A 10,788-nucleotide genomic window follows, 5' to 3' on the forward strand; every position below is an offset into this window, starting at 1 on the left:
TATATTTTCCGTCCTATTCGTTGCTGCTAGGCCTAGCACTTCCCAGGAAGTGGTAGGCTGAGCAGAACTGCGCATGCGCCACACGCACCGTGGGCGTAGGATTTCGTCCGGTCTCTACTCCCTGGTAGGCGGAGGCCTGATGCTGCCGGGAGGGAAGGGGCGTAGCTGCCAGTGGACATGGCGGCGCGCAGCAGCGGGGCTGTGCTCGCCGCCCTGGGAGTGCTTAGTGTTTGTGCGGTCAGCGATTTTGGGCCCATGGCTGAGGGGGAGACCAGCGGGGAGGCAGGCTGGGCGGAGCCGTGGGATGGTGCGGTTTTCCGGCCGCCCTCGGCGTTAGGCGCGGTGGGGGTGGCGCGCAGTCCGGAGGCCTCGCGGCCAGGGAGGGAGGAAGCCGTGGACTTGCCGGTGCTGCTGTGGTGGAGCCCGGGGCTTTTTCCCCACTTCCCGGGAGACGCGGAGCGTATCGAGTGCGCGCGAGGCGCGTGCGTGGCTTCTCGAGACCGACGGATGCGGGGGCACTCGCGGACGCGCGCGCTGCTCTTCTACGGCACTGACTTTCGTGCCTCCGAGGCGCCGCTGCCGCGCCTGGCGCATCAGAACTGGGCGCTCCTGCACGAGGAGTCGCCCCTAAACAACTTCCTGCTGAGCCACGGGCCGGGCATCCGCCTCTTCAATCTTACTGCCACCTTCAGCCGCCATTCGGACTACCCGTTGCCGCTACAGTGGCTGCCCGGGACCGCTTATCTGCGCCGCGCTGCGCCTCCGCTACAGGAGCGCGCGGAGTGGCGCCGACGCGGCTACGCACCGCTGCTCTATCTGCAGTCCCACTGCGATGTGCCTGCGGATCGGGACCGCTACGTGCGCGAGCTGATGCGTTACATCCCGGTGGGTGGGGCCGGGGCGGGGCTGGGGGTTGAGCGGGGAGCCAGAGGCCAGGACCCCTGGTATCCAGGCCGGTTCGCCTCACCCACTTGACGGCGGTACTCTACTCCGAACAGGTGGACTCCTACGGAAAATGCCTGCAAAATCGGGAGCTGCCCACTCCGCGGTTACAGGACACAGCCACAGCCACCACCGAGGATCCAGAGCTCTTGGCCTTCTTGTCTCGCTATAAGTTCCACTTGGCCCTTGAAAATGCCATATGTGACGACTACATGACAGAGAAACTGTGGCGCCCCATGCATCTAGGTGCTGTGCCTGTGTATCGCGGCTCTCCCTCTGTGAGGGACTGGATGCCTAACAATCACTCCATCATCCTCATTGATGACTTTGAGTCACCTCAGAAGCTGGCAGAATTTATTGACTTTCTGGACAAGAATGATGAGGAATATATGAAATACCTGGCATACAAACAACCTGGGGGCATCACCAACCGGTTCCTTCTGGATAGTCTGAAGCATCGGGAGTGGGGAGTGAATGATCCTTTGCTACCTAACTACCTCAATGGCTTTGAGTGTTTCGTCTGTGACCATGAACTGGCTCGGCTGGAGGCCGAGAAAGCCCACGCAGCCTCTCCTGGGGACATCCCTGTCCCTGAGCCTCACATTGCCCAGCCCTCACACATGGACTGCCCAGTGCCCACGCCTGGCTTTGGCAGTGTGGAAGAGATTCCTGAGAATGACAGGTAAGGATAGCTGGGGCCCCTGTGGCCATCAAATCAAGTGATTTATTTTGCTTACTGTGAGCAGTGAACGAGCAGTAGGTGCTGAGGGGATTGTTGTATAATGAAATTATGACATGGGCTTACTCTGCCTTTAAGGTGTAAAGAGTCTAACTGGGAGACAGGACAGACTGAAAAAGCTCAGGAAAAGATGTAAAGTGGAATTCAAGGCAACAACCTATGAAAATCAGCTTATGTGAGCATGTTTCCAGTAGTGATGCAAAAAAGGCTTTCAACCAGAGCAGAGGAGGGCCTGTTTAGGGAAGTGATGAGGGAGAGACAAAGTTGGGCAGATAAACTGGGGCCAGGCTATACATAGCCTGAATACCAGGCTAAGGAGTTGGACTGCCCTGAAAATCAACTCAGCTGTTTATTTTTAGCACCTCTGAAATGGTGGAGTTGGAGATGAGCAATACAAAGATGGATATTTTGAGAGAGGTTTGTCTACAGTAGGGTTATATCTGTTAACCTGGAACAATTATTAATAGTACCTCCTTTCACTCTTTTTAAAAATTTTTTATTTATTCTTGAGGGAGAGACAGACAGAGTGTAAGGGAGGGAGGGCCAGAGAAAGAGGGAGACACAGAATCTGAAGTAGTCTCCAGGCCCCGAGCTGTCAGCACAGAGCCCGACACGGGGCTTGAACTCATGAGCCAAGAGCCGTGACCTGAGCTGATGTCAGATGCTTAACTGATTGAGTCACCCAGGAGCCCCATAGCATACCTCTGTTCACTCTGAAAATACCCTGATTTGGGTGACAAATTATATGTTCACTCTAAACAGAATAGAAGGAATGTTTTCAATAGATAGTAATGAACACTGGTGGGCAGTGTGGATTGGAAGAGAAGTGAGGAAGCTACTGCAGTAGGTGGCAGAAGGTGGTGCATTAGGAAACAAGGTCAGCATAGGAGGTGGGGTGGGAAAATGCTGAAGCCGCTTGAAGCAAGCCACAGCTGTTCAGGAAGAGGTGATAAAAGATTATTAAGCTTAAGAAAGCAAGAGTGCTAGAATGGCCTGCAGAGACTGATTTGCACAGTGGATGGCAGCAGAGAGCTGTTTACATATATTGCTGGCACAGTTTGGTTTTGGGAATGGAGTCCTCCATCAAGTAATCTGTATCTCGTTTATGCTGAACATGTTATGATTTACTAGAAAAAAGGTGTAAAACGTTAAAAAATATGTTTTATCTTGACTTTGGACAGCACTGCACCTTCATTTTGATTATTGAAATAAAGTTGCAACTTACAAGGCAACTGTCTAAATAGACTACTGTTTCCATAGTGCCCCCTTGCCCTGCCTTCCTCTAAACTCCAAAAGCAGGCAAGTCAGGAAGTTTAACCCTTTGGGGGTGGGCTGTGTGATAGACTTGTGTTTGCAGCTTACTGTCACCTGTACTACTACTAGACTACTAGATTTACTTCACATTCTTTTCCCTTCAAAGCAGAGCTCTGTCTTAGTGAGAGACTGCTGTATCTGTTTAAGATTTCTTTGGCCCCATTCAGAGAAGGCAGGACTCCTAGCTGTGTCGAGGTTCCATAATCCAACTCCCATTTTGATGTTTCAGCTGGAAGGAGATGTGGCTGCAAGATTATTGGCAAGGTCTGGACCAGGGGGAAGCTCTCACTGCCATGATCCACAACAATGAGACAAAGCAGAGGAAATTTTGGGATTACCTACATGAGATCTTCATGAAAAGGAACCAAAATCTCTAATTACCCTTGGAAGAGCCTTTAAATTGGTAGAGTTAAGGAGATGGAAGTCCTTATTCTACCATGGGACATGAGGGGCATCTGCTGCACAACCCTTAGCGAACACTGTCTTATTATGAGTTCAAGGAATTCCAGTTATTTCCACTGATATTTTATCCTAATGATGTGTATGCAGTGTCTCAGTTTGTGATAATAGGGCTTCTCCTCAAGGAGAATGGAGGCCCTTAGGACTTGGCTTAATGGAAAAAAGAAGCCTGAAAACACCCACTTGTTTCAAAGTGCTGATCCAACAGAATTTTTAAAGAATTGCATCTTCCTCTAACCATTTCATCCTCTTTTATTGGAACAACACCTTGCTACTTTGCTAAGAATAGAGGTAAGATGGGCCAGGGTCTTAAAACTTCTGTGCTGTTCCTTAAATTCTTCATTATTCAGTACCTTTCCTTTATTTTTTTAAACTTTTTTTTTTAAATTTATTTTGAGAGAGTGCAAGTTAGGGAGGGGCAGAGAGAGAGAGAGGGGGGAGAGAGAGAGAATCCTAAGCAGGCTCTGCATGGCCAGTGCAGAGCCTGATGCAGGGCTCGAAGCCACAAACTGCAAGACCATAACCAGAGCCAAAGTCAGACACTCAACTGACTGAGCCATCCAGGTGCCCTATTCAGTACCTTTCCTAATCTCTTTTCTTCATCTCCTGCTTTACAAATTGTTATGTTGGGGGGCGCCTGGGTGGCTCAGTCGGTTGAGCGTACGACCTCGGCTCAGGTCATGATCTCACAGTTCGTGGGTTCGAGCCCCGCATCAGGCTCTATGTCGATAGCTAGCTCAGAGCCTGGATCCTGTTTTGGATTCTGTATCTCCCTCTCTCTCTGACCCTCCCCTGCTCACGCTTTCTCTCTCTCTCTCTGAAATAAATAAAACATTAAAAAAAATTAAAAAAATAGTTATGTTGGTGGTGAAGCAAAACTCCTAGTGGGTTGTATTATGGTTCTTTAGAATTGTATTTTTTATATCATTTACTTGTCCTTGATGTCAAACTTTTTACTTTAAATGTTTTTTTTTTTTCCCCCCCTTGGGGTGCCTGAGTGGCTCTCAGTCAGTTGAGCATCTGACTTTGGCTCAAGTCACTATCTCGCAGTTCGTGAGTTCGAGCCCCGTGTTGACCTTTGTGCTGGCAGCTTGGAGCCTGGAGCCTGCTTCAGATTCTGTGTTTCCCTCTCTCTCTGCCCCTCCCTGCTCATGCTCTGTCTCCCCTTTCTCTCAAAAGTAAGCATTTAAAAAAAATTGTTTTTAATGTTTTTTTTCCTCCTGGTTTTCCATAATATCTGATGAAGATGCCACCATCCTCACATTCATTCTCCTCTGCATTAAACTGGCTACAGCTTTTTGACAGCTTTTTTTTTTTACTGCTAGTTTGCTTCTTTTTTAGGGAATAGCTAGAATTCTTTCTCATCTCACGAACAGATAGATCTGATGGCTGATATATGTCATATCACTTTAATGAATTGTCCTGCTCTATTTTAAGTTAGAGAGAGACTAAGGCTGGAAATGATGGCAGAAAAAAATACATATATAATATTTAAATGATTTTGAAATGTTAAAATAGACCAGGTCATATCAAACTGCAGATTTTTATAGGTCTTTGGTCTTTTCTGTCTGCCTAATGAAGTCTTCCCTATATTTTATCATTTTTAAATGCTACAAAAGTCCCATTTCCTCCAGAGTCATGAAAATTACATTGGAAAAAAGATGCCAGCAATCTAGTTGTAATTACTTCATATTATGTAGCATTATTCACTTTATGTGGGATGAATATTCTAGCTTCATTCATTCTATTACTGATATCCTTCTGTTCAACTTTATAGTACTACTGACAATACATTTTGATGGAGCACACCAGCTCAAGGGGCTGAGAGGTGAGGCAAGAGAGAGCCACCACAAGTGGCTGGCTAAATAAAATGCTGTTGGGCAGATTTGGGGATATAACCAAACTCTTTTATTGCTGAAAAGGGCAGGGACACCATTAGCTTTTTCAGGGCCAGTGGAACAAGAAAGAATACCTTGGACCTTAGAGCTACTCTGGTTGTAATGTAGTATTAATGAACTATCACTGAAGAATTTCTATAGCTTATCAGTGTATCTGTTTGTAAATGTGTGTATGTACTTCTATAGACACATATATATACTAACAACCAGGTGTGTGTGTGTGGGTGTGGGTGTTTGTGTGTTAGGTGCTTCAATAATTAGGGTCCCACACTTAATATTGTGACATCTAAGGATGTGGCCAAGGAGAGCTCTAATTTAGACTGGATTTCACTGTGAGAGTGGTTCTTTTTTCATTTTATTTTTTAGTAAAAAATACCCTTCACAACAGCGTGGAAAGTTTGCTTAACCTGTTTGGGCTTTTCCCGAAAAGCACAAGAGGGGAAGACAGACCTTCAAACATACTATTAAAATAGTGTGGACCCACGAAAAGAAGTCAAATTCAGGACTCTGATTTCTAAACTTGCAATCTGTTTTTTTGTGTGTAGCTTTTTTTTAAATGTTTATTCATTTTTGAGAGACAGAGCATGAGTGGGGGGAGGGGGGAAGAGAGAGACAAAATTTGAAGCAGGCTCCAGGCTCTGAGTTGTCAGCACAGAGCCTGATGTGGGGCTCGAACTCATGAGCCATGAGATTGTCACCTGAGCTGAAGTCAGATGCTTAACCGACTGAGCCACCCAGGCGCCCATAAACTTGTAAGCTATTTAAATGCAGGTGCTGCTTTATAGTGCAAAATACACATTACTCAAATGCAAACCAATGTTAGGACTCAAGTTTCATTATGTGCAATAAAAAGGGTAAGTGACGGTTATGCAAAGCGTAGAATTATCCTTACCTCTCCTAATTACACCACTTCAGATTGGCATTCCTTTAGCACTTTTATGTACAAAGTGGGCCGGTTGTTTATGAGTGATTGTGGCTGAAGACTCAGGCCTGCTTTGTGGACAGGGCTTCCTAGACTTTCTCCTTTAATACTATTACCATAAAAGTATTCATAAAAGAGCAAGGTAAGCCAGGTGCTACATTTCCACAGGAGAAAGCAGAATCAATATGAAGAGAGAGCAAACAATGAATTTTCTCTGGTTTGGGGCTCAGTTTGCTCTGTAAACAGCAGCAGGCTTCCGGTTATTGGTGGCAGAAGTGTCTGATTAGGACCGGGGGTGGAGCATGGGGCTGATGTCTTTATTACTCCATGTGTTGCAGTATCCTATAATCTCAGGTTTCATTTTGTATAATAAATGGCTTCTTTTTAAACAGTGTCTGCTGCTTGATTATTTCTGGGCTGAGTATGATACACTCAGAGACTTGGAAAAATACATGAAACACTTGTTCACTTAACAAGTTATTTATTATCACTATTCCAAGTACTGGGAATTCAGTAAGACAAGGTCCTGTCTCTTGTGGTGCTTAAATTTTAAATGTGTATTGGTGGTAAGGCCATAAACACACAATAAATGAACAAGGTAATTCAGACTATGATATGTGCTATGAAGAAAATAAAACAGCTTGATAGTGGAGAGATATGGGAAGTTAGGGAAAGCCTCTCTGACAGGAACTGAGAACAGAAGAAAAAGAACCAGTCCTGCAGAGATCAATGGGAAGATTAAACACACTAAATTTTACACAACCAAATACATATTGCTACTCCAGAGTAGTCATCTTATGAACTAAAAGCTTGCTTAAATTATGCTTCCATTACCAGAAACATTTCTGAAAGTTCAACTCTAAATGCCTTGAGAATCCTTGGCACATCTTTGAATTGAGTTTTTTTGTTTTTGAATGTTTTATTTTGAGAGCGAGAGCGAGACAAATCTGAAACAGGTTCCAGCCCAATACCGGTCTGGAACCCACCAGATCACGAAGTCCCAAGGTTAACCGACTGGGCTACCCAGGTGCCCCTGAAATGCCTTTTGTAAACACCTAAAAGTCACTTAGAGCCCAATACGATGAACCTAGGCATCACAACTGAAAGGCCAAATCTATTAATAGGAATGATACCACCAAGCATCTTCACAGGATTGGAGAAAGTCTTAAATTAGACGACGAATGCCACAGTGCTTAAACTTCACCCTACCCAGTGAGATCATTACGAAGGAGGAGAAACGATATATAAGTAGTAGCTACTGCTAAATGGGCATAATTTTTATTTATGGCTTCGGGATGGTTTTAAAGGTAGTAAAATCCAACAGTCCTTGAAGACTTACTAAAAACCTAAGAATCTTGTCCCAACCTAACATCTTAAGGTCTCATATTTTGATTCGGTCCCATCCTCTGCCCTTGCTTATGTCAATCACCCTCGAGTTCGGCCAGCTACCACGATAAATGAGAGTCCACTTATCGGGCCCTTTCTTGGATGTTCCCGGCCTACGACCGCTCCGAGACTTCACGGCCCGGAGCCCACAAAGGAGCGGCCTAGGTCGGCGAACAAGCCCCAAAGATTCTCCTAACCTGCACACAGGTCTTGACCGACCGGTGCCCAAACCCAGCAACAACATTACGACGCAAAGAAAAGCAAGCAAGTAGGCCACCGAGCTTTCCGCAGGATGCGCGCCAAGCCTCGTCGAGCTTGTAGGGGTCACGCAGGGTCACGCACGGCGACGCAGAGCCTGCCGGGAGCTTGGTGCGTAATGGCGACGCCCAGCCTGCGGGGTCGGCTAGCGCGGCTGGGAAACCCGCGGAAGCCTATACTGAAGCCCAACAAGCCGCTCATCCTAGCTAATCGTGTCGGGGAACGACGCCGGGAGAGGGGCGGTGAGCAGTTGGAGCCAAGGAGGCTCCCAGAGCAGAAGTCCGAGGGATGCACGGGGCGGCTGGATGGGAGGGCTAGAAGATAGGAAGGTAAGGGTGACTGAGGGTCTTCCCGTTCTGCTCCTCCAGAGGCGACTTGTATCACAGAAATGTCAGTGATGATGGCATGTTGGAAGCAGAATGAATTCCGCGACGAAGCGTGCAGAAAAGAGATCCAGGAATTCTTCGATTGTGCCTCGAGGGCTGAGGTGACAGAAGGCTCTTAGGGTGTCATGCTGGGAGGAGAATGGGGGTCGGGAGGATACAAGCAATTATACAAGGCGAGGAAAGTTGTGGGAGCGATTTCCCTAACTCGAAAGTGGAAAAGGCTATGGTTTTGAAGGCATTGTGATCTTGAGCGATTTGTTTCACTGCCCTAAGCTTTGGCTGTACCAGATGTAAAATAACGTTAATATTAACACCCACCACATAGAATTTTGTATTAAGTAAAGGGAAACCACACGGGAAAAATCACTTTGTAAAATTTAACGTGCTGCTCAAATAGACATTATTGTCTGAAATAGAACTAAAGATAGATGGTGAAAGGCAGGTTGTTTGGATTTTAGACTAGAATTAATTGTTAGCTGGCATGGTAGCTTCAGGTCATACAGCCATCTGTAGGCTTCAAGTCCCTTTTGTTGAAAGGGAAGTGGGAAGATGACACAGATATTTCCAGGCTGGTTAATGTATTAGTGTGCTTTGTGGTATTGTGAGAACTGTTGGCCTAGGTCAGGACAAACTTTAGAGCTGTCATTTTTGTTTTTGTTCTGTCTTTTCAGGCAGCGCGAAAGATGAGATCAATCCAGGACACGTTGGGAGAATCTGGGGGTTTACCCCCTAAAAAACTGAATACATTGTTACAGAGGTTTCCTAACAAATCTCATGTCAGTTGAAAATGGAGAAGCATTTTCTATGACTGGACTGTTAGCTACTGAGAACTATGCAGAGGTGTTTTGGAGACATTTGCACAGCCATGCTCTGTTTGGAGGGTGAAAGGAGGCAAGACACTTTTTTTCATCCTTTGGATTCATTGTCATGGTGGAAGTTATGCTTTATTTTGAAATAAAATCCTCTGACGATAACTTGGCCTTTGTTGTAGGTTCTCCCTCCATACTTGAACTCTGTATCCTTCCCTAGACTCTGGAAGTTCTTTACCCCTTGATTGCCCCAGGAGCAGGATAAAAGCCTTCATCTTGCTCTGCATTTGAAGTCCTTACACCATTTAGTGCCCTTGCCTTTGGATGCAATAGGGATGTTTAAGTCTGCCTATATGCAGAGTTTTTTGGCATAATCTGTATTTAGTGACTACCTATTTTGTGGATAGCCTCTGCAAAATGCTCCCATAATAATCAGAAGTTCACAAACTGATGATCAAAGTTCCTGCAGATGTATTTTATTTAGCCAACACAATTAGAAATTAGTTTTTAAATTAGATGATCACCTTCAAAAATAGGAAAAATGTCATTCAAAAAATCCACATTTTAGCTTTCCATTAAAATAAATAAAAGGATCTGTAAACACCAGTTTCTTATCCCCGCGTGGCAATAATCAAGTAGAGCTGCTTATCTTTTGCCTCCATTCTCTAGGGACTTGGCTACTGGCTCCTTTTAAATGATGAAACTGAAACTTATCTGGCATTTATCTTCTTTTGTATTGCCTGTTCACTTCTCTCATTAAGTTATCCACCTAGTTGCTGAAGGCATTAACTTTTGTGACCCCTTGAAACAACTGTGTGGCATATACTCTGCCCTTTCAGGCTTAATTGACTTAACCTTTTCTATATACCTTGCAGCATTAGATAGACAAAGATCAGTGGGTTTCTAAAGCTCTAGCGGGATAATTATTAAGATAAAGAAGTGATCTTGCCTCCCTGATCCACACAGCTACCTCTTCCAGTAGTCCTCAGACCTCATGGATAGAGCACTGAGCTGTTGCCTGGTCTGAAAGCTGAGGCTTTTAGCTGTAGGAAGAAACTCAATACCTAGGCACTTTGGACTGGACTTAGGAGTTCTTAACCTAGGGTCAATAGATTCCCAGTAGGAGGTCTGTGGATATGGATGGGAAAATTTTTTTATGAGGTCTGTGGATATGGATAGGAAAATTTAGCATTTCAGTGAGGACCATGAGAAGCAAACCACAGTATCAGCAATACCTATATGAGATTATAATATTTTCATATAGTAGGTTGCAGATACTCAATATCATTTATACCCATCACTAGCTTCAAAATTATGGTAGCTGTTAAACTTGCTGCTGTATTTTACTTAATGTGTAAATAAAGAAGTATTACTATGGTAAAAATTGATAATATTTTGATAATTGTGTTGCAACATAATTCGTTCCCTTTGTAAGTTTTATATTTTGTGCACTTATAAACAATCTTGAGAAGGAGGTCCAGGGACTTCACCAGGCTCCCAAAAGGTCTGTAGCACGAAAAAAGGCTAAAAACTCCTGAATTCAAAGGACCCACTGACAAAACAGTACAAGCATTTCCTGAAATCAACTGCATTATTTTCATGGTGCTTTCCTGATGAGACCCTAGAAAAAGTCTAATGGAATGAAGGCTTCTGGACTACAACTCCCAAGAGGTGA

General features: G+C 45.0%; 2 protein-coding genes across 2 annotated transcripts; both read left to right on the forward strand.

The window, feature by feature from the left end:
- The first annotated feature begins 56 nt into the window (after positions 1 to 56).
- Positions 57 to 3,881, forward strand: FUT11 (fucosyltransferase 11). The gene is made up of 3 exons (XM_039235084.1): positions 57 to 885; positions 999 to 1,624; positions 3,225 to 3,881. Exons 1-3 carry the CDS (start codon positions 178 to 180, stop codon positions 3,370 to 3,372), a joined length of 1,482 nt encoding a protein of 493 aa, XP_039091015.1. The 5' UTR covers positions 57 to 177; the 3' UTR covers positions 3,373 to 3,881.
- Positions 3,882 to 8,016: 4,135 nt separating this feature from the next.
- Positions 8,017 to 9,283, forward strand: CHCHD1 (coiled-coil-helix-coiled-coil-helix domain containing 1). Its single transcript, XM_039235085.1, has 3 exons — positions 8,017 to 8,160; positions 8,287 to 8,405; positions 8,976 to 9,283. Exons 1-3 carry the CDS (start codon positions 8,037 to 8,039, stop codon positions 9,087 to 9,089), a joined length of 357 nt encoding a protein of 118 aa, XP_039091016.1. The 5' UTR covers positions 8,017 to 8,036; the 3' UTR covers positions 9,090 to 9,283.
- The last annotated feature ends 1,505 nt before the right edge of the window (positions 9,284 to 10,788 follow it).

Source organism: Hyaena hyaena, unplaced genomic scaffold (genome assembly GCF_003009895.1).
Source record: "Hyaena hyaena isolate Hyena2069 unplaced genomic scaffold, ASM300989v1 scaffold_97, whole genome shotgun sequence".
Lineage (NCBI taxonomy): Eukaryota > Metazoa > Chordata > Mammalia > Carnivora > Hyaenidae > Hyaena > Hyaena hyaena.